The 24715-nt window shown below is 33.4% G+C and overlaps 2 protein-coding genes across 2 annotated transcripts; one reads left to right on the forward strand and one right to left on the reverse strand.

Moving 5' to 3' along the window:
• Nucleotides 1-196: 196 nt before the first annotated feature.
• Nucleotides 197-2371, reverse strand: LOC112802541 (cytochrome P450 82A1). Its single transcript, XM_025845799.3, has 2 exons — nucleotides 1301-2371; nucleotides 197-1050 (listed from the first exon to the last, which is right to left on the reverse strand). The coding sequence occupies exons 1-2, from the start codon at nucleotides 2264-2266 to the stop codon at nucleotides 418-420; spliced, it is 1599 nt and encodes a 532-aa protein (XP_025701584.1). The 5' UTR covers nucleotides 2267-2371; the 3' UTR covers nucleotides 197-417.
• Nucleotides 2372-15591: 13220 nt separating this feature from the next.
• On the forward strand, nucleotides 15592-16167 carry LOC112803952 (uncharacterized). Its single transcript, XM_025847399.1, has one exon. The coding sequence runs from the start codon at nucleotides 15592-15594 to the stop codon at nucleotides 16165-16167; it is 576 nt and encodes a 191-aa protein (XP_025703184.1).
• The last annotated feature ends 8548 nt before the right edge of the window (nucleotides 16168-24715 follow it).

The raw sequence follows: 24715 nt of genomic DNA on the forward strand, positions 1-24715 counted from the left end.
CTTATATGGATAAAACGCTTGTATGTGGAGAATAATTGTTTTATATTAATACTCATGCGACTGGAGTATAACAATGGGAGTACAATCATATTGAAATCAAACCAAAATTAAACTTAGAAAAAGCACCTGCTACACACATATTAGCTACTAACCACAACAACAATCAATCTATTAATTCGACCCTATTGCATAAAGATTTAATCCATAACCACACTAAGATATTTCAATAGATCAATATCCAACTTCACAAAGTGTAATTTCCAAATTTAAGCCATAGATTTAATACTAGATATCAGATCTTTGTCTGGCATTAATTCCAAATCAAATCTTCTGCATTACACTTCATAGCCTCATATACTTGTACTACACGAACACGGACATATATATAATTTAACAAGATGACAATACTACTAAAGCTTACATGGTTTCATAACAAGCAAGAGCCAAACATGGCTTGATCAGAATCTCAATTGGAGTAGTTTTGGTATAGGATAATCCAAGGATACCAGTCATATCAATTGGTTCATCAGGAGAAGGTTGTAAAATTTCAAACGAGTGCAAGAACCTAGCCAAAGCAAAGTGAACCATTCGAAGGGCAAATGAGATTCCAGGACAAATCCTTCTACCACTTCCAAATGGCAAAAGCTCGAAATGCTGACCCTTAACATCAATGTCTTTGTGAGTTGTGAGAAACCTCTCTGGCTTGAATTCCAAGGGATCTGACCAAATACTTGGATCACTTTGAATTTTCCAAATATTCGCAATTAATCGAGATCCTTTTTTGACATGAAATCCACCTAAAGTGCAATTCTCTATGAATTCCCGAGGTGCTCCAAGAGTACCTGCTGGATACAATCTTAGTGTCTCCTTCACTATAGCTTGAAGATACACTAATTTGTTTAGATCTGATTCTGTTATGCATCTCTCTCTTCCGATTTGGCTATCAAGTTCTTCTTTTACTTTTTTCAATGTACGAGGATTTCTTAATAATAAACATAGTGCCCATGTAAGAGTAACACTAGTTGTATCAGTTCCTCCAGCAATCATTGACTGCAAAAAACACGTTTAACACATTACTTAGAAAAAAAAATGCTACTATAACTAATTTTCTCAACAAGATCATTCTGAAAAACAAAACACCGGGTTAGTCAAATGGTGTAAAATCGGTAATAGCCAAATTAGTTTACTCGTTTTAAAGTTTAAACTGAATTACACAACTTTGTACTTATTCTCACATTTTAAATATGTATTATTAATTCCTAGTAAAATTGTACACAACTACTCTATAATAAACTCATACCATTGTTGTGGCTTTAATTATGGTATCAGCATCAAACCCATGAATCTTCGATTCTCCGAGAATAGAGATCATAACATCCATGAAATCTCGTTCACTGGAAGCTTTTTTCCCGAAATTTATTTTATGCTCCTCCAACCATTCACTCAAAACACTGTCTAATTCCTTAGCAGTTTTTTTCATGGCTCTCTCATGGCCTCCAAAATCCATCCACCTCAACGTAGGAATAGCATCTCCCACAGTAAATAATCCCAAAAGATGCATAAAATCTTTGATTAATTTTAAACACTTTTTCGCCTTTTCCTCGCCGCCAGCCGCCGGCACGGCATCTGCGGTAGCACCACCAAAGTATCTCTTTCCGGCAATCATTCTAAGAACCGTGTTGAAGGTCAGTCGTGAAAACCATTCTTTCATCTCCACTAACACGTAACCGTCATTGTTTTTCTTTCTGGACCAAAGACTATAGAGCTCATTAACAGAGGCTTGAACTTCAGAGACGCGAACATCGCCTAGAAGCTCTATTCGGCGATTCGAGAGAAGCTCTAAGGTTACGATCTTGCGAAGCTCTCGCCAGTATGGACCGTACGGTCCTAAACCAAAAGCGGCGAAGTTGTAGGTAAGGTTCTCCATTGCAATGGTCTTGGGGCGAGACGAAACGGCCATGTCGTTTGTGGTGAAGCACTCTTTGGCGATTTCCCAGTTGCTGACTACTATGGTCTCTGTGCCGCCGAGCTTGATGGTAAAAAGGGGTCCGTATTTGTCAGCCATGGCGCCTAAAGTTTTGTGAAGTGGCTGTGAACCCCGCAACAATGGAAGGTGACCCAGTATAGGCCATGCACCAGCTGCCATGGGAGGTTCTTTGAGGTTACCACCATTTTTGAAGGGTCGGAGAAGTATATAGAGTAAGATTATTAGACAAAGAATTCCGGTTATTTCGGTCGTCTTTAGGTAATTTAAGATTGAATCCATTTTTTTTTTCTCCCTCTCTCTGGATCTGGGTTTGTGTTTGGGGTTGCTAGATATGCCTTTTCTAATTAATATTAATTTAAATAACACAAAAATTTTTAAATTAATATAAAATAATTTTTAAAATTTTTATTTTAAAATAAATTGTATTCAAGAAATTTAAAAATAAATAAAAATTATTAGACTAAAAAACGAATAATTAGCCATAAGAATTGATAGTTTAAAGTATAAATCTTAAAAAAATATTTAAAAAATTATAAAATTATAAATAAAAATTGAAGTTATAAAAAATTATTAAATTTGTAAGAAAATAAAAGAATATCAAAATATAATAAAATGGAAACAGAAAAATATTATTATAAAATTTATAAAAATAATAAAAATAAAAAATCTTTTAATAAAATTTTTGTTAAAAACTTAAATTTTAAATAAATTAAAATCAAAATTAAAATAACAATTTTAAAAATATAATAATATTTTTTAATAATGCTAATATTTTTTAATTTATGCTAGTATTTATGTTACAATTTTTAATATATAATAATCTATTCGAAGAATGAAATTAAATCTTTTTATTTACAACGCTTTAAATGTTTTTGTCTGATTTTTCACGTCTTTTTATATCAAAGACAGATTTATTTCAACAATTAATAAGATGGGGGGTTCACATTGGGATAATAATTACAAGGGTACAGTATGTAACAGTAATATGGATAAGTTCGAATAAAATATCTTATGGAAGAAAGTAAAGCTCAGAAAAGGTTATTCATTTCTTTTTCGATCGACTTTCCCGCGATCAATAATCGAGTCATCCGACTGTCTTCCAAGAAGAAAAATTCAAATTAAAAGAAAATTATAAGAGTAAATTGAAATTTAAGTATTTTTAGGTGAATAATTTGGCTATAATTCAACTCTTAGCAATGATACCAAACTATTATTTCTGAGGCCAAGCTAAGAGTTTAAATGTTTGAGTTTTTTTGTCTGAAGATATATCACGTTGTGGAGAGAATGAAAAAGGGTAGGAGAGAGAAAGAGTGTTCCTACAAAAGGTATTTTAATACTTAAATTAGTATTGTGTATTTAATGTGTTGTATATTAAAGATAAAATATCATATTTTTATAAGTAAAGTGAAATAAATTGAGTACGTTTTTTACTATTGTTTTTATTGAAGAGCAATTATAACAGATTAGGGCGTTACGGTATCTAGTCGAATATTTGAATGCGAATTGTATCGTTAGGGGTGAATTATAATTCATTAAACTGAATTATAATGTATGATGTCGAATTATTATTTTTGAGTTGGATTATAACAGTGATATCATTAAAAATCGCTATAAAATTGTATATTCAATTAAAAATGAGCAAACTAATTAATTTGGTTATTACTAGGTTTACATCATTTGACTAAGCTAGTATTTTGTTTTCTAGAACTACCCTGGTGAAAAAATTAGTTATAGTAGCATTATGTTTCTAATTGATGTGGTAAACTTTTTTTTGCAGTCAATGTTATTCTCCTTGTTTTTAATTGGATGTTATTAAAGAAAAATGAGTAATTTTTTTATTAGATAAATTAATCTTATACTTGTGTCTTATTTTGTTTTTAATTTACAAACAGTCTTCTTTAAAAGATTGAATTGGTGTTTAAATAAATGGATGACATTCATAATTCACGAGAAATTGAAATAGATAAACATGACGGTATGGGTGTCCTATGCAGTTAAGTATAGAAACTACAATAAATAAGGATTTTTAAAATGGTCAAAAATTGTTGTTATAAATCGAAAAATTGTTTCTAAAATTTTAGGCAATGTTTTGGCAACGATTTTTAAAATGTTGTATATACGGAATAATTTTTTACTTAAGGTAACAACAATAAAAAAATTATTACCTTTATTACTGTAATAGGCAAGAGTTTTGACAATAATTTTTAAAGAATAATTTTTATTATTGTTTGTTATTATACAATGGTTGAAAACCGTAATAAAATAGGTAACGATTTTTTGCCGTTGTAGTTTTGTTATTAATTTAGATAACGGTTTAAAAATAATTACTTTTTGTTGATGACTTTAAGAACGATATATAAACTGTTGCTTTTTGTAATTTTGTTTATTTTCATAATAATAAATAATAATAAAATTAAAAAATTAACAATAATATTTAAAAGTAATAAAAATAATATCGACAATAACAATAAATTCATAATAATGTTAGAAGATAATAATAATAATAGCAATAAGAATAATATAACAATAATAATAACTATAGTAAATTATCAACAACTATTACTACTAGTAGTTAAAGGTATACGGTTTATAAGTTATAGTTTAATATAGGATTCAGAGTATAGAATAGATTGTTTATATAATTCATAGTGTTAGGATATATATGTTATGATTTAGGGTGGGTGCATGATCTAAGTGTTTGAGTTTTAATATTTAGGGGTTAGGGTATATAGTTTAGGGTTGTTTGACAATAAAATAAGATTAATAATATAAAATAGGGTGGGATATGAATCGAGTATTTGGAGTTAATTTATTATTTATAATTTAAGATTTAAGAGTTAATCCTTAAGATATATATTTTATTATTGATAGCTTATAATTTAGTGTTTACATTTTAGGGTTGAGTTTTGGAAGTTTAATTAGAGATTAATGAAGATGAAAAAGGGTAAATCATTTAGTGTTTAGGGTTAAGGTTATTATAAGGGTTATGGTTTAAGACTTAGTGTCTAGGTCTAAGAATAAAGGTCTAATATTTAGGGTTTTGGTTTCAGAGGTTAGTGTTGAAGGTAAATGGTGTGGGTTTAAAATTTTGGACATAAAATTTAAGATTAATGAGCATGTGCTATTAGGTTTATGGGTTAATGTGTAGAGTTGATAGTCTGGGGTTTAGCATTTGGGGTTGAGTGACGATGGTTTAAGGTTTAGGGTTTGAGGTTTACGATTTATGGTTTAGGGTTTAAAGTTAAAGGTTTTATTGTGCAGTGCCGAGTGATAGGATTTTAGGGGTTCGAGTGTAGCAGTGAAGGTTGTGCTTAGGTGTCAAGAAGTACAATAGTAAATTAGAGGCCTGTTCTTGCTGTTTAGGGTTTAGGATTTAAAAGTGAAATTACGTTAATACTTCGTCTATATTATATGTAAATTAAAGTATGTATTATTTAAATAAAAAAATAGTAGTAATAAATTTATCTTTATCATAAGCTAAAGAGCAAGTTACTTAATTAAATTGTTTGGAATCCAAAATTACCAGAATATAACTTTTATACTGTAGACATATTTGCAACATTTACATATCTATAGAAACCGTTATAGGGTGTAGTGGTTTTAAAATTGAACGTAAACCACTACACTCTGTAGTGGTTTATGTGGGATTGCGTAATAACGGTAGCCTCTCGTGGTTTCTTTATAATCCATGTTCTTAAAAAACCGCTACACCTTGTAGTAATTTTTGGTTATCACTCAATCCCACATGAACCGTTACACTTCAAATTTAACACCACTACATCGTGTAACTGTTTTTATAGATATGTAAATGTTGCAAATACATTTGCAGTGTTGAAAAGTTATATTCTGGTAATTTTAGATTCCAAACAATTTAATTAAGTAACTTGTCCAAAGATATAAGTATTAATATTCTTATTTAATTATTTTTTGTTGTATTTTATATATAACTATTGGTCAAAGTAATTAAATTCGAAGAAGGGAGTTATTCGAAATTTAATGAGTGAGCTTTTGGAAGGAAGTTGATATCGAAGTCTTGCGTTAAGGGACATCGAGTAAAATTCCGATTAACCTAGCAAGTCGAGAAGTTATTTGAAGAAGTGGATCGAAGGTTAAAGGTTGTTTTTCAGCCGTTACATGGTCAAGCAAAAAAGCGGAAACAGTTACTCACGTTTTCACACATGTGGAAGTTACGTTTTAATTCAATCGGTTAAGAAATGGCTATAAATAGAAGAAGGCTTGAAGATACAAGGGTTGGAACTTCGTTTCAGAAATTACTCACGCACACTCACATCCCAGCGACTTTCTGAGTCTGCTTCGAGTCAAATTTCTGTAGGGTTCATTCCACTTGTTTTTATTTTCCATTTACATTTTCTGCAAAATTTACTTTTCTTGCAAATTTATCTTTGAAGCAACACTTAATTTATTTGTTCAAATTTACATTCTCACATTGTTATTTTCGAATTCAAAGTCCTTTGATCTAATCGAAGACATTTTATTGCTCTATTTAAATTCAATGCAAACCATTTCAAATTCAGTCAAGTTTATTTTCAAAGTCTTTATTTGTGTTTTTTTAGTCTTTTCTTTAAATCTTGTTTAATTTGCGGGTCTTTGATGCACTTTTAGAAAATTGGTATTTGCAAAAGAGGAGTAGGTTTTGCTCCCAAACCATTAGAATCGAACCACCTTCGATTTGCTAAAAATCGATAAAATAAATTGGCACGCCCGGTGGAACAGTTTTAAATTTAAGTGTGTCAAATGATTTTGGTGTTGCTTAATGTATGCAATTAAGGAGTGGAAGAATTATTCGCATGGCTGACGAAGTTTTGCATGTGAATAGTGGTTTGTCCGCAAATGATAGTGCACCAGTAGTAGTACAACCTTCAGACGGTACTTCACGTTCGGAAGGTGTTATTGTAAGTAAAAGTGTAGTGGTTACAAGTGTGCAGACTGGTAATAATGGGCGTAATATTCGCCCACGTGGTAATTCAATACCAATACTGCCCTAAGTAACTATTGGTTGGCCTCCTTATGGTCTTCATCCAGGTTATACGCCACCTGTAAGTGGTTTTGGCCCTTCGATCCGATTTGGAAGTGCAAGTGGAATACATAATGTTCAAATTCCACAACCACATTTTGAGTATTCTCGAGATGTTAATATGGGTTCTACATCGAATGCTTCTAATTCAATAGTAGCATTTCGACAATATGTAGAAGAAAGTCATCATGATTTAGTCAATTTATTGACTCAACAAATGACTACAATTCTGAATCCTATGATAGCTAATCATGAGACGAAGTTTGATTGTCTTGCAATGCAAGTCAAGCGAATTGCTCGAATTGTTGATTATGATGAAGGAGAAAGGCAAGACACAAAAGGAAATAATGAGGGATTTGAAAATTTATTTCAAAATAAAAATGACGCTTTTAGAAACAGAGAAAACCCTCAATTAATTCCTCAGGTCAAAAAGTAGATGACGCTCTGGCTCGATTACGTGCTAATCAAGTCAGTGAACGTTATCAGGTTACAAGAATTGTAGAAGATGTTCTTAATAGAGTTGGATTTAATATAGGGTTCATGAATCGACCCCACTTTGTGTCAGCTTTTTCTCATAATGTTCAAATGGATGAGGTGTCGACAGGAGTAAAAAATCCCAAAATAATTACAAAGTTTACAGGAGAAGTTGGGGAATCGACTACTGAACATGTTGCTTGATATTTGGTTGAGATTGGAAATCTAGCCAATGATGAAAACTTGAAAATGAAGTTTTTTCCTTCTTCGTTAACGAAGAATGCATTTACTTGGTTTTCGAATCTTAGACCAAATTCCATAACAACATGGGCTCAGTTAGAAACAGCTTTTCATGCCCAATTCTACCGAAGAGAAATGAATGTGGCAGTTATTGATCTAGTGGCTTTAAAACGTGAAGATGGTGAAACCATTGATGATTATATGATTCATTTCAAAAATGCTAGGAGTAGATGTTGTGTCTCTCCCTGAAAGTGAAGTGGTAAAAATAGCGGTTATGGGATTAGGATTTTATATGGGACGAAAGTTGCTTAATATTCATATACCTGACTTGGCTCATTTGGTTGAGAGAGGTCATCAGGTTGAAATTCTGAGGAAAGAAAAAGAGAAATATAAGAATGATAAAAGGAGTTTGAAGAGTAAACTTTTTCCTCAAAAAAAAAAAGTCTCTTATGTGGCAATGGAGTCCTCCAATGAGGAGTTCAATTTAGAGGCAGAAGTTGATTTGGCCGAATTTAGGAAAGGCCCGTCTTATGTTTGTTCTTTACTTAAGAAAATCCCTAATAGTGAGAAGTCGAATGATTTAAAACAGAAAAGTAGAAAGAGATATAGTTTTAATATTTTAAAATTTGATCAGATTTTTTATGTGTTACTTAAAGATAAATAGTTAATTTTACCTGAAGACAGAACTTTGTTTTCGGTAAAAGATTTAAAAGAGAAACCTTATTGTAAGTTTCGTCAAGCAACTAGCCATTCGATTAATAACTGTGTCCATTTCAGGGACTTGATACAAGAGGCTATCATGGAAAGGTGATTGAAATTTGGTGATGGGAAAAAAGAGATGAAGGTTGATTCTGACCCCTTTGGTAGTGAGGCTAGTTTCGCTGAGCCATATTTCGGTGTGAATATGGTGGGAATTTCTTATGACTTTGATATGGCCCTGGGAAATTTCAAATTGGATGTCCGACCTGTTTATCCTGGGGCAGGAGATGGGTTGTTGATTTCTTAGTGCATCAGAATGAAAGATCGAGACGTATCTCTATGTCCTCGATGTAATGCAGTTTTCGATGCTGAAGCTGCAACAACCTTTGAAAAAGAAAGGATAAGAAAGGAATTGGCTCACAGAGAAGAGCAAGCACGTCAAAAATTCTCATTCGATGAATAGAAGGACAAAGTTCTAATGGCTCTCAGAGAAACGCGGCTGCACCTATAAGCCGTTCTCAAGCCTTGGGTGTACAGTGTATTCAAAACTGTCAAGAGTTTCAGATAGGGATGCTTATTATAATCGTAACCCACAGTGGGGACATAGAAGTCCTCCTCGAGGTCGATATCCTTACTTTCGTGGCCAAGCCAGAGGGTGTCAAAGGGGTAGAGGAAGAAGGGGACGACAGCCATCCAAAGTATCTCTAGTTGACAAAGTCAAGGGGGCAACACCTTTCGTGCACTCTCGAATAGTCTTCCTGACTAATGGAGAGAAGTATCCAAAGGGAGTTCCCTCCCCTGTGAAGTTGGATAAAGGAAAAGCAGTTGTCACTGTTTCTGATGGTGATAATGATAAGGTTGCTGGTTCAGATGAAGAGTACTTCAAAGAAGGAGAAAATGAAATTATTAGTACCATTTCGATTATCCCAACTGAGTATCTGGGAGAATATGAGGGTAATCTAGTGGAGGATTATGATGTTGATGATGAGGAAGCCTTTTTGTTCGTTCGATATGAGGATGAACCTGGTTATTTTCAAAGGCCCTCCGAGAAGCAAAAATCTCATTTGCGCCCACTACACATTGCCGCAACTATGAGTAGGATCAAAATAAATAAAGTCCTGACTGATGGAGGAGCAGCTATTAGCCTCCTGCCAGAGAGGATTTTGATGAAGGTCGAAAAATATCCTGATGATTTAATCCCTACTAATATTTCAGTAATAGACTTTAGTGGTGCTTCGACCCCTGCTAAAGGTTTCTTTACTTTAGAAGTGAAGGTTGGATCCTCTAATTGAAACATTGTCTTTGTTGTGGTGTCCTCAAAGGCTAGTTATAACGTCTTACTAGGACGTGATTAGATCCATGAAGTTGGGGTTGTGCCATCCAATATTCATCAAAGTATCCTCCTTTAGACAGATGATGAAAAACCTGAAGTAGTCAAGGTTGATTCGAATCTGTATGTCGAGCAGTTACACGTCAACATAAGCGTGTATAGTTCTAAATTGAAACCTTTGAATGTTGACAGGGTCCTTAATTCTTTCAATTGTGAAGGGTGCTATCTGACTTCAGAGGGTTTAAGTGTGAAGCTTCGTTATCCATAACTCAGTATTCCTCTGACTGGGTGGGATTGTTCAGCATAAGTGGTGATTCGAGGACGTTTTTCGATGGCAGGAGAACAAGACGTCTCAAATTATCTGGTAAATTTAAATAAATATTTAATTAATTTTCTTTCAGTTGAAAATAAAGGTTATTTTTCTGATGAAGTCGAATCATTTAGGAATGTAATTTCATCTTCTTTTTATAGTGTAGATTCGATTCCTTCAATCGAATTTAGACTTGGTTTAAATTCCTTTTGTTTTTATGATTTTAATAATAATGTTAATCAAATTGTTGCCGATATAGTAGAAGTACATTGTATTGAAAATAAGGTTGATGTTAATCCAGTAAGTAATCAAGTGTGTTTCGATCCCAGTGAATCTATTGATTTGTCTTTTGATTGCATCTATGATTTAGAACCTTTGGATTTTGAAAAATATTTGGTAAAAGGTGATGAGTATGCAAAAGGTTTGAAGTCGCAGGAACTTTAAAAGAGATTAATTTGGGATCTATTGATGATGTTCAAATTACTTACACATGTAAGGACCTTACAGCCCCGTTTCGAATAGAATTATTCCATCTTTTACATGAATTTAAAGACTGCTTTACTTGGGATTATCATGAAATTCCTAGTCTCGATCGTTCTCTTGTGGAACATTGATTAGCGTTAAAACCGAATGCTCGACCTGTAAAGCAAACGCCTCGACGATTTGCTCCTGAAATTAATCAAAGGATTAAAGAAGAGATCGAATGCTTGATCAAAGCAAAATTTATTCAAACTGCATGTTATGTATAATGGGTTTCAAATATTGTTCCTATAATGAAGAAAAATGAAAAATTAAGAGTATGCATTGATTTTCGAGACTTGAATAATGCTACTCTGAAAGATGAATATTTTATGCTCATACTAGATATGTTAATCGATTTTACTACAGGTAATAAAATTTTAAGTTTTATGGACGGTTATTTGGGGTATAACTAGATTTTCATTTCGGAAGATGATGTGTCTAAAACTGCTTTTCGATACCCTGGAGCATTAGGGATGTATGAGTGGGTAGTTATGCTGTTTGGTTTAAAAAATGCCGGTGCTACATAACAACGCACCATGAATACTATTTCCATGAGTATATTGGAAAATTTATGGAAGTGTATATTGATGACGTTATGGTTAAGTCAATTTCAGTAGCCTAACACATTGACTATTTGAGAATTGTTTTCAGTACAATGCGGAAGAAGGGATTAAAAATGAATCCTTTAAAATGCGCATTTGGCATTTTAGCAGATATTATGGTTTGAGCTGATGAATAGGATTCTTGTTGCTCTGGTCTTTGTTGGTCTTGTTGTATTGATTGACCGGAAGCAAATGGAAAAGTATATGTGGATTGAGCAGTTGCTTCAGCCTGAAATAAAATATTTAGCAGGTCAGGTTTTTCCAATTAATTTATCATATTCGAAATTGAAATGGAATTACCTAGGTTGGTTTTTTCCAAATTAGTGGAGGAATTATTTCATTCGTTAAGTCATTGTGTGAATCGGAAGAAGCAACAAAAATATTTTGTGCTGACTACTCACTTTCTTTTAGGGAGCTTTCACTTGATGATTGAACCTGGTAATAAAGAAAGATTTGAAATCAAGGTATGTCCAAACAAAAATGATTGAAAGAGGTTTAGAAAAGTGTGATTGAAAGATTACCCATTTAGAGGTTATTGTAGGAGCCTTTTGAATTTTCTTTTGTGGTTGTCTTGGTTGTGCTACAGCCTCAATTCTTTTCTTCGAATTTCTTTTTGGTGAACTTTCAATAGTTGGAATGGTCTTGATTGGCAGTGTTTTTAATCTCATCGAAGGTGCGACTATATTTGGAAAAATATGTAGTCCACCAGTCGAAGTAAGATTTGGTTATGTATGAACTATGCTCATAAATAAGGTGAGTGTAGTTTTATTTTTGCTGTTGGTTGGTGGAAAGACAGAGTTCGAGTTATTCTTTCGAAACCAACTCGACATGACGAAAAGGTTGTCTGTTTCGACAAAGAGAAATTGGAATGGTTTGAGAAAAACCAAATTGCCTGACAATATAATGAGGAGCATAGAGAGTTGCTTTGAATTGTTCTTTTTTGTATTAAGGCAATCTAGTGGGGATTATCTAAACAGCAAGAAAGTTTGCCCAATTTTTGTTGGCAATCTCGTTTTCTTGATCATCATTGGGAAATAGAAAATGTTCGAGCCATGAAGGACCAAAGTTTTGACGCAAAAAGGGGGTGAAATTGAGATCATTATTGTTGAAGCTTTTACAAGAGTGAAAGAGAGAAAAAAATAGCCCAAAAATGGTCTTCAGTCGACTGAGCATTTTGAAAATTTGGTTGAAAAGGGGCCAGATGGAATCCTTCAATATGTTGTTTACTGGATGAACTGTCCCCATCCTTTTGCATGAATTTCTCAAAAGCTGCATTCAACCAAAGCTGGAGAAGCCAGAGGGGACCTCCTACATTAATCGGAGAGTTGTTTCGAAGGCGATTGAATAGGTGGCCAAGTTCTTCGGATAAGTGTCCCAAGATTAGCTTGGCCAAATTGAATGTATATCCTTCATGTAAAAGTCCGATTAACCTAACAAGTCGAGAAGTTATCGAAGAAGTGCATCAAAGGTATTGAGATTTAAAGGTTGTTTTCAGCCGTTACATGGTCAACAAAAAAGTGGGAACAGTTACTCAAGTTTTCACACACGTGGAAGTTACGTTTTAATTCAATCGGTTAAGAAATGGCTATAAATAGAAGAAGGCTCGAAGATACAAGGGTTGGAACTTTGTTTCAGAAATTACTCACGCACACTCACATCCTAGCGACTTTTTGAGTCTGCTTCGAGTCAAATTTTTGTAGGGTTCCTTCCACTTGTTTTTATTTTCCATTTACATTTTCTGCAAACTTTACTTTTCTTACAAATTTATCCTTCAAGCAACACTTAATTTATTTGTTCAAATTTACATTCTCGCATTGTTATTTTCGAATTCAAAGTCCTTTTATCTAACCGAAGGAGTTTTATTGCTCTATTTAAATTCAATGCAAACCATTTCAAATTCAGTCAAGTTTATTTTCAAAGTCTTTATTTATGTTTTTTCAATCTTTTCTTTAAATCTTGTCTACTTAGAGGGTCTTTGATGCAATTTTAGAAAAATGGTACTTGCAAAAGAGGAGTAGGTTTTGCTCCCAGACCATTAGAATCGAACCACCTTCGATTTGCTAAAAATCGATAAAAGAATAACATACCTTGTTATAATTTTATATATGTTATTTAAATATTTTATGTAATACATATAATGTTTAAATGTGCATCTCTGTTATTATAATATATTAAAGTTATTGAAAGTAAGTTTATATTGATAATAAATTTACGAAGGTTTAAAATTTTAATTTCTTTCACGAATAATAAGGCATAATACATGTAAACTTAGTTGTATGCATATTTTTTGTAAAGCCTAACAAAGAGTACCCCCCAGCAACCCCAGCCATGTAACCCAAAATCTTTAATGTCGAAACACCATACCCGCGCATGCCGTCTATGTTTGCCTTTGCGGCATCCGATATATGACGAAATTTCGGAATCATGTGCACCATCTCTCGAGGTGTCAGTTTATGATTATGATCCAAGATTACTTTGTGAACTTTCCATGTTGAGTTTTTTCTATCCAAATAAATCGACAGTTTCGCCATGCAATTAGTCCTTGTTTCAGGATAGTGTCCCCTTTTTCTATCCAACTTGTTCAAGTGTTTTTCATCTCTCAATCCAGATATGTTAGAAAAAAACATTCTCCTTATCAAATTGCCTTCTTCATCCTTTCCATAATCCCTCTTGCGCACGCCAAATCCATAACATCTGCCATATTTACTGTAAAATTCATACGCTCGTTTCTCACTTCGAAAGACCTTTCTCATCCGATACTACATTTGCACTGTTACTGCCACATGCATCATCCAATTCCTCATCAGACCTACACCCTTCATCCCTTTGGCTTCCTTCCATCGTGTTGCAAGCCTAATTTCCATTTGTGAATTCCATCTGATAAAAATCAATTGCAAGAACATAAAAACCAATTGCAAAGTCTTTGCAATCTGCTATACACTCATCATGCACAAATTATTCTTAAGTGAAAACCACACAAATACGCTACTTCACACATGGAAAAACTCAGCTACCCATGCCACAATATTTCTCAGCAAACCACCCCTTACTCAATGGAACATTATCCAACCCCTTCAGCAACACATCATTTTAATTTAATCACTCATATTTTAGAAGTTCCAAATAAAAAAGCAATTGTGCTATGAAAGTCTAATTATTCTGTCCAGATTAAAAGCATAAATGGTTTAATTAGTTAAATGTTATATATTCCTAATTATTATGAGACAATCAATTTTACAAGATACACATACAAATGTCACATACATTAATAATTGATCTGGTCATTATAACTCAGCGGCAACAAGCTATAATTCGGATACTAGGTCAAGACATTAGAATTTTTATGACTCACAAATTATCAACACATAACTCGGTCGTTATATCTATAACTCATTCATTATACCTCAAGCTCGGCCGTTACAGTATTATCCATTCCATATTACTCGCGGTAACTTTCACCTATTACTCAGAGAACAAGTCTTGATCCATTACCTATAACTCGGCCAATTAAACCTACACCTCGGCCCAAATTTACCCGTTGATCTAGTAGCTATAGTTCGACCCATATTTACCTCTTGATCCGTTAGCTATAACTCGATCTAATTATACCTATAAATCAAAATCCAAGTGAGATAATAAAGGTGACTTATCTTCAGTTAGAGAGAATCTCAACTATAATAGAATTATTTAAATATGTTCAAGAGTAATTACCACAAAATCGGGCTAACATCCTTAACAGCTCCGCAATACTAGAACTGATGAGTAATCACCTATTACACAACATCTCTATAAATACAAAATCCTAATTACGTAAAAAGGTACGCTATTCACTCTTAATAACATGCACTTCATCGTATACTTTTTCTTACTTGAGCATTGGAGTCTCTTTGCAGGTCCCAACCCCCTCCGGTGTTCCTCGACACTGAAGTATAGATCGGCGTCTGTGCTCTTAGGATAGAAAATTCCATACAAATGGAAAAAGAAGTTATACCTCAGCATTAGAAGGAGTTATACCTAGGCTCAAATTATTGTGCAGGAACATTTAGCGCCCACCATGGGGACGAGTTTACTTAACCCCACTACCATCTTTCCACCCGATTATTTACCCTATTTTGCAGGTTATAATCAATGGCTGATGAAAAAAATCCACCTCCTCCTCTACCAACTTAGGCTGAGTTATTAGCTAAGAACGTTGCGCTTGAGACCGAGGTCCAAAGGTTAACTAAGTTGTTAACACAATAGCAAAAGAACCTGAATAATAAGAAAGATCGCAAGGATGCTCATAACGATGACGAGCATGTATTAGGAACTTATACTCTAGTAGAAGTCACACATCTAAAGGCACTGAAAAGACGTATAAACCCTTTTTTCAAGGAAATCATGAAGTTTTAGATGCCAAAGAACTTTAACCTACCAACCACTCTGAAGCCATACGAGGGGACTGGGGACCCGAACATACATGTCACTAAGTTTCACTCAATGATGTTTCTTAACAGTGCTTTTGACCCAATATTATGTCGTTATTTCCCTACATTTTTAGATGGTGCTACTTTACTCTGGTTTTCATCTTTACCTGCAGGTTCTATCTCTATTTTTCAGGAATTGGCCGACCTCTTCACCAACAATTTTACAGCATCCAAGTTCTATGTTCATGATTCTGACTACCTTAGCACAATCAAACAAGATCAACATGAAAGTCTTCTTGACTACATGATGATGTTCAATAAGATAGCAATGGAAATCCCTAACCTCAACCCTGACATCCACCTCTATGTTCTTAAGAGTGGTCTTCACCCTAGCAAGTTCCACAAGACTATTACTGTCGCCAAGCCAAAGACTTTAGCGGAATTTCGAGAAAAAGCAATCGGACAGATGAAAATAGAAGAACTTAGACAAGTTTGTTGGATCAATAAACCAACTCAATCAAAAGAAGACGACCAGAAGGACCTTTGTGAATCAATAAATTGATCGGCAAGGAATTTATACCCTTCAAGCACTACTAGGTAAAGAACTATGACTCGAAGATGTACTCTTTTTTCCACTCACAAAAATTTTTCTACACTGAATTTTGCTTGGAGGGATTTTAATAAGGCACTTCATCCTATACTTTCTATGTTAAGAAAGTAGTCCTCAATAAATAGTACATTATTTTTAACTTCATCATTCTTTATTTTTATTCATGCCTTTAGTTTGACTACTGTTTTTGCTACTCTCTACACATATTATGGAAAACCAATATTATAGTCGGCATACAAAAACAAATAAACAGCTATAAGTCGGAATCAAATAAACAAACTGACAACTATAAGTCAGAACCAATCCTACAAACTGGCAATCATAAGTCAGAATCAATGCAACAAACCAGCAACTATAAATCGGAATCAATCCAAGCAAACCAACACATATAAGTCGAAATCACTTCAAACAAACTAATAATTATAAGTTTGAATCAATCAAAGCAAACCGACACTTATACGTCAATGTTAGTCTAACAAACAATCACATATAAGCTCATTTAAAAATATATTGAAATAAGCAACACATTTTCCAATGACAAGCTTGTCCAATTTTATTTTCAAGGTTATTAGTTGATCTTAGGGGCTAATCCTCATATCTCTGAATTATAACACAACCGCATCTCTTTTATATCCTGCCGAGTTATAACTTAATTTTCATAAAAACTCAACCTGCTTCTCTTAAAAATAAACAAGTCAAGCTTAAGGGCTATGATCTGGTCATTATAATTCGGCGGCTACAAGCTATAATTCGGATATTAGGTCAAGGCGTTAGGATTTTTATGACTCACAAATTACCAACACATAACTCGGTTGTTATATCTATAACTAATTCATTATATCTCAAGCTCGACCGTTACAGTTTGGTCCATTCCATATTACTCGCGGTAACTGCCACCTATTACTCAGAGAACAAGTCTTAATCCATTACCTATAACTCGGCCAATGAAACCTATACCTTGGCCTAAATTTACCCATTGATCTATTAGCTATAGCTCAACCTAATTATACCTATAAATCAGAATTCAAGTGAAATAATAAAGGTGACTTATCTTCAGTTAGAGATAATCTCGGCTATAATAGAATCATTTAAATATGTTACATAGCAATTATCTCAAAATCAGGCTAACATCCTTAATAGCTCCGCAACACTAGGCCTGCTGAGTAACCGTCTATTACACAACATCTCTATAAATACAAAATCATAATGACGTGAAAAGGTACGCTATTCACTCTGAATATCATATACCTCATCTTATACTTTTTCTTACGTGAGCGTTGGAGTCTCTTTGCAGGTCCCAACCTCCTTCGGTGTTCCTCGACGACTGAAGTATAGCTTGGCGTCTCTGCTCTTAGAACAGAAAACTCTATACAAATGGAAGAAGGAGTTATACCTTGGCTCAGATTACTGTGCAGGAACATTTGGCACCCACCGTAGGGCCGAATTTAATTAACCCCACGATGACTTTATCTCGCTTTTTTGCAGGATCATGGCAGTAAAACCCAGAACTTTTGGAAAATCTTATTATGAATCAATTTCAATTTATTTATTCATTAAAGACCTTAATTTCAGAAATTATTTTATTAAAGCTAATTAAATCAAGTTTTGATAATTAAATTAGAATTTTTATCTAATTTTATAATTATTGGATAATTTTTTATATTTAAATTATAAAATTTAGTAGTTGTAAAATAATAAGAATTTAAATGATTTGATTTAAATAAGTGAGATTTTAGAATTTAATACTTTAATTTTTATGAATAAAGAAAATTAATCATATTATCTCTAATTTTTGGGTTGAAGTATTTATTTAAAAATAATTTGTAAATTTATAAACAAATAGTATTTTTATACATAATTATTGTTGGATTAAAATTAATTTTCAATTACTATATTATCCTTATTTTTATAAAAAATTACAAAATTATCCTAACCCTAAATTTCCAAAAATACACTCATAACTCTAATTTTCAAAAAAACAGTCGCCACCCCCTTCCAAACCCACACCTGCGAACCCAAAAAAAAGGAGTAATATCCCAAATAGGTCCCCAAGAAATTTACCATCTGACAGTTTTGTCCTCCACAAAATTTAACTAAGATTTCGACCTTGAGGTTCTCAGATATCCCCCATATACGTCCCCAAAACCGTTTAATCGGGTTAAAATGGTGACGTGTCAGGTTAATTGTGACATGTCACCTTTAGGACATTTTGGTCCCCATCCACTATGGACAAAACAACGTCGTATTAGAACCAGGGGTAAAATGACGTCGTTTCGGGGAGGACAAATTCGTCCCCACTTAGACAGAAAATGCAAACGGCGTCGTTTTCATGTTGGGGACCTATTTATCTTATAATAGTATCTTAGGGGACCTATTTGACCTATAATTCGTGATGTTACAAGAGGCTATATTTACTTCAACACAAACCTTAAAAACACATTGACATTGGTCTATTCATTTATCAAAATGGTAACATAAGTCTGAGAACCCAAACATGTTAACCACACAAATATTTGGCTTCAATAGCAACACAAACCAAATCAAGTCAAAAGAAGGTTTATTTTCTTCAACATAAACTAAACGAAACCATTCTAAACAACATAACGTCTTCTTCCTCCAACATAACAAAAGGTGGTAATGTAACACCCTACCACACTAAGCTTTACGCTTAAGCCGTAAAACAGTGGTGGTGTGGTATTACGACCTCTAAAATAAAATGAGTACATATAATAGCAGAAGAATTATAATATGCTAGGAGCCTTGAAGAAAAGAGGAAACAAAATCGCAAAATAAAAGCACAACGCTCAAGGAATGGTTAACCTGCGTGCTAAGGAAACCATAACTATTAAACATATGATAACAGAAGTAGGAATAGAGTGCCAAAGATACAAAATAACAAGCTCCTAACTCAGCCTGTGAAGCCAAGACTGAACGGAGAATATATATATATATATATATATATCCAAAACCCAAAAGTATATATACACAATCCTGCCTCTCCATAAACCTCTAGGAGGATCAAAAGAACAAGTTATGCGGAGAGAAAACCAAGTACATATATACACATCATAGCATAACAAAATAACCATGTAACCACTCCACTTCAAGGCTCCAGAAGCCTAACGAGATGCCTCTCGACCTGCATTTGAAAAACAACAATATAGTTTGGAATGAGAACCGGAGGTTCTCAGTATGGTAAATGTGCCACACACATAATATATAAGGTCCTGGGAATGCCAGAGGCAATCCTAGAACGCCGACACTCAGATTATAGAGTTTAAAGTATTAAACAGAAGCCATAAAAGGTGGTTTACTAAGGATATTTAAACCTAACTTAACTTAACCTTAAATCTAAATCCCATTCTGCCATTCCTCCTTACCTCCAACTCCATCATGAATTTTCACAGACAACTAAACAGACAAAGGCAAGCACAAGAAGGTTACAAGTACTGCAGATAACAAATATACATTTAACATGGCAAGTACATTTAGGCACACCCAGTTAATACACAAGCAAGTAATTCAAGTAATATGCATATGATGCATGCCTGTCCTATGGCTGATGAGGCTCATCTGTCGGTTATCCAGCCAACCCGACAAGTCTGAATTGTCCTTAGACTGTCTACCGACGTGCATCCCCAAGACTCTATGCATAGCTTTATCTCAAACAATCAATATTGCTCAATGGGGGTAACATTCCCGGAAATTTATATAGTGCCCGGTCACACTTACGTCGTAGGGTCAACAGAGTATCGAGTTTTCTACCTGGTACACGTGGTGGCAAGCCACGAAACTTTATCCAGGGAATCTCGTATCTCAGATCATTCAAATTCATAAGCCATATAAATAATTCAATTATAATTCATCACATCCACATCATTCTCAATTGCATCTCGTTCATCATCATACATTAAACATATTCAATCCTTATCCTTCATTATCACACCTCTCATTCCGTCCATCAATAGTTCCAAGTCAAAACATAATTCATTCTTTTCTAAGAATCAAACTTCAAACTTAAAACATACTCATTTTCTTAATAACTCTAAATCAAACCATATAACCTTTGAATCTAAATCTTTTTAGATAATCATATAAACAAAATCTCTAACTTTTATAAAATTTTGGCAGCACCTCCTCTAAAACTCGGACTTTGCCACCATTTTCGGGTCCAAACCTGCTTTCTTTTCAATTCAACATACCCTTCCTCATCATCATAACAGTCACCACAATAAATCTACCTTAGATCAACAATTATACTCATCCAATATTCAAATCCAACAACCAAAATTCAACTAAGGATCATAGTTCACTAATCCTAGGCTTCTAACACAAAATACCTCAAATCAATAATTCACCAAATTATTAGTTAATCAACGAGCACCAAACCAACCATGTTCATCAACAATAACATTCAACCATAATTCTCTCCAAATTAACATAACAACATTCACCATCCAAAATTAATAACTAATTATCCAATAAACTTCAACCAAATATATTCATCGACAAATTACTAAACATTAAACATACACCTGCATTCCAACTTATCCTATGGTCGTCTAGCCTAAGTTTTCACAGAACATTATATATTAAATACAAGAAACCTAAACCATACCTTGGCCGATTTTCACGTAACGACCAAAGCAAATTATTTAAAACCAAGGCAGCCTCTTCAAAATTCAACTAATCAGCTTCCTCCAAGTTCCAATATTCACAATTTCAAGCTCCAATTATTTATTCACAACCTAATACACATGCATAACACATATATATCCAATTTAATACTCAAAGCTCAAATTCAAAGAAAATAAAATAGAATTATCGTATCCTCACCTTACCCAAACTTCACATAAGCAAGAGTGAACGTTTATCTCAAGCTAATTGGATCCTAAAATATCAGAAATCAAAGAAATTTAATATTCCCACTTAAAATTCAAAAATTGCGGAAAGAGAAGCTGAGAGTGATTAAACAAGTTACCAGTGAAATTGTTCCGGTAGAAACGTAGAGCTCGGCACGGTGAACGCGTGGCCGCAAAAGGTGCGGCGATTGGAGCTCGGACGGAGAAGTTACGGGGATCAGAAATTTACCGTAAGGTTACGGAAGCTTTCTCCCCTCCCTGGAAGTGTTTCATGCTGCTGCATCCAAATGAGGGAGAGAAAGGAGTTCGGCTTCATTTAATGAGTTGGTCCAGTTGAACCGATGGTTCGGTTCGGGTCCGGTTCAACCCGTTCGGTCTAATTTTGGACCGTTTTCTTCGAAATTGGTGTCAAAATTTTTGTTTTGACGAGCTCTATCTTAATTTAATATAATTTTCACATTTCTAATCTTCCTTATTAAAAAAATAATTTATTGACTAATTATCTACTAATTTAACCGCGGTTTACAGGTAACATAACTAAGACAACAACTTTCACACTAATTCTTAGAAGCATTATTTTTTGAAAGACTGGTTCAACCCTCGTGTTAGAATGAATTTGAAAAACTTAGATACTGTGCCACTGGTTGCAACTGATATTGTCTCAACACTAACACTCTCCGAATTTTTTGTCCTAATTACTGTCTCTTTTGGACATCTAAAAGAAAGCTGAGCTTGGAATAAACAGTATTGTTATCACCATGTTTCACACAAAATTTCAGTATTGCTGAAACATGGTGATAACAATACTGTTTATTCCAAGCTCAGCTTTCTTTTAGACGTCCAAAGGAGACAGTAATTAGGGCCAAGAATTCGGGGAGTGTTAGTGTTGAGACAATATCAGTTGCAACTAATGGCACAGTATCTAAGTTGTTCAAATTTATTCCAACACGAGGGTTGAATCAGTCTTTCAAGAAATGATGCTTCTAAGAATAAGTGTGAAAGTTGTTGTCTTAGTTATGTTACCACCTTTTGTTATGTTGGAGGAAGAAGACGTTATGTTATTTAGAATTGTTTCGTTTAGTTTGTGTTGAAGAAAATAAACATTCTTTTGACTTTATTTGGTTTGTATTGCTATTGAAGCCAAATATTTGTGTGGTTAACATGTTTGGGTTCTCAGGTTTATGTTACCATTTTGATAAATGAACAGACCAATGTCAATGTGTTTTTAAGGTTTGCGTTGAAGTAAATATAGCTTCTTTTAACATCACGAATTATAGGTCAAATAGGTTCCCTAAGATACTATTATAAGGCAAATAGGTCCCCCACATGAAAACGGCGCCGTTTGCATTCTCTGTCTAAGTGAGGACTAATTTGTCCTCCCCGAAACGATGTCGTTTTGCCCCTGATTCCAATACAACGTCGTTTTGTCCAGCGTGGATGGGGACCGAAATGTCCTAAAAGTGACATGTCACAGTTAACCTGAAACGTCACCACTTTAACCGGATCAAACGGTTTTAGGGACGTATCTGGGGGATATCTGAGAACCTCAAGGTCGAACTCTTAGTTAAATTTTGTGGGGGATAAAATTGTCGGATGATAAATTTCTTGGGGACCTATTTGGGGTATTACTCAAAAAAAGAAAGGGAGAAGAGAGAACAGGGAGAGCAAATGGGAAGGAGGAAGAAGAGAAGGGAGGGAACTGCGCTGCTACCGTGTGGCCGCCGTCCCGTGGAGGATGGAACCCAGAGAAATTGGTGTATTTTTTAGTACATCCACACAAAGAAAAGGTGAATCGATTAGAACATCAAAAGCTTAATAATATTATTTTCGTTCGTTATAACTTGAAACAACAATAAAAGTATTTTTTTCAATTATTTACCTACTTTGATATGCATAGCTCTTTTAAAAAGTATCATTCATTAAGTTTTAATCTTTAGTTTAGTAACTAGACAAATTGATAACATAGAAACCAAATGAGAAAATAAAACTATGATCTAATTTATCTCGATGCATTTGATAACCATTCAGATTGAATATTATTAGAAGATTCACCATCATTTTTAATTCTTTAAGATCAGAGGTTGATGCTCTACGAAATAATTTGACAAATATGTCTATTCAACCAACTTTAGATGATCTTGGTATATTTTTTATTTGTTTGAACATTTTAATTGTTAGTTGCTATTATAAATTATTCTTGATATTAATTTGTAAAAAATACCCAAATATGGATCAATTAAATTTAGAAGATGATTAAGATAATAATGGACCGAATAACAATATTATGGAAGATATAAATGCAAATTAAAATGAAAAAAATATTAGTATATGTTATATGAAGATATAGATGTCGACTTTAAGATTATCCTTTGGATTTAATTTATCAATTGTATTAGCTTTTGTTTGTTTTTGTTCATTTAAATTGAGAAAAAGTATTTTGTATTAGTGACTAGTTTATTTTTTTACATCATTAATTATATTTAAAAATTAATATTTGATAATTATTAATATATTTATAACACATATACATGTACTTTAATTTTTTATTTTAATTTTATTGTTATAATTTTATATTTTTATATTTTTATTTAATTATAATCGAATTAGTCGAACAAATCAATGACTGACTGGTTAAATTAATAATTTAATGGTATAACCGAATTAATTATGTTTAACTATGTTTTAAAGAATTTTTTACCAACTTTAATTTAATTTTGATACAAATATTTTTATTATTATCTTAAAAGTAAAGAGGGGGCTAATTTTTTTTTATATTGGCTAAATATAGGTGTAATACATTATTATGGAAAAATTAGGTTTTTTTTATATGGTGTTTTATTCAAATCGGACGGTCCGATTTGTTTGATAAAAAAATAAACTATAAATCGAAGGGTCCGATTTGCTTGAAGAATAAAATAAACACAAAATCGGAGGGTCCAATTTGTATTTTTTATTTTTTTTAATTTGTTGAAATGAAAATCGGACGGTCCGATTTCAACATTAATTTTTTTTTATTTTTGAAATTATAAATCGGACCGTCCGTATTGTAATTTTAACTTTTTTTATTTTTTTTCAAACTGAAAACGGAGGGTCCGCTTTTTTGCTAACACCATATATATGTAAAGTATCTCTCTTCTCCACATTGTTGTATTACTACATTCTCTTCTCCATATAAAAAATCAAAAGCGTAAAGAGGGTGCGTGTATATGTACGGTGTATTGTTCAGTATTTGGAAGAGTACATGCTTTGGTGTCCCAATATGATGTTGCTCAAATGCCTCAAATGCTTCTCTCCTCCAGTCTTTGATAAAAGATTAAATTTTAATTTATTTACATAGTAGCTAGCCCCGGAAAAGAGTATGTTGTGGACTATTATTTGAACCACGACTCACCACTCAGCATATCTCTGACATCATGCACGTACCTGTCAACATGGGAAGGAATGAAACTTCCTTATGCAATTTCATCGGATTAGGTTTGACTAATTTTCTTGGCAAATGCTTATATCTGTTGAAACACATCTTCTAGTAGATCTCTCTCTCACTTTGGAATATTATTGAAATTTGAGGATATTGCTTTCGTAATTACACTTGGCTCAGAGGATGCATGGAATATGAGTTTAATTTTGAACTATAAAAA

The sequence above is a fragment of the Arachis hypogaea genome, chromosome 5 (assembly GCF_003086295.3).
Source record: "Arachis hypogaea cultivar Tifrunner chromosome 5, arahy.Tifrunner.gnm2.J5K5, whole genome shotgun sequence".
Taxonomy (NCBI): Eukaryota; Viridiplantae; Streptophyta; class Magnoliopsida; order Fabales; family Fabaceae; genus Arachis; species Arachis hypogaea.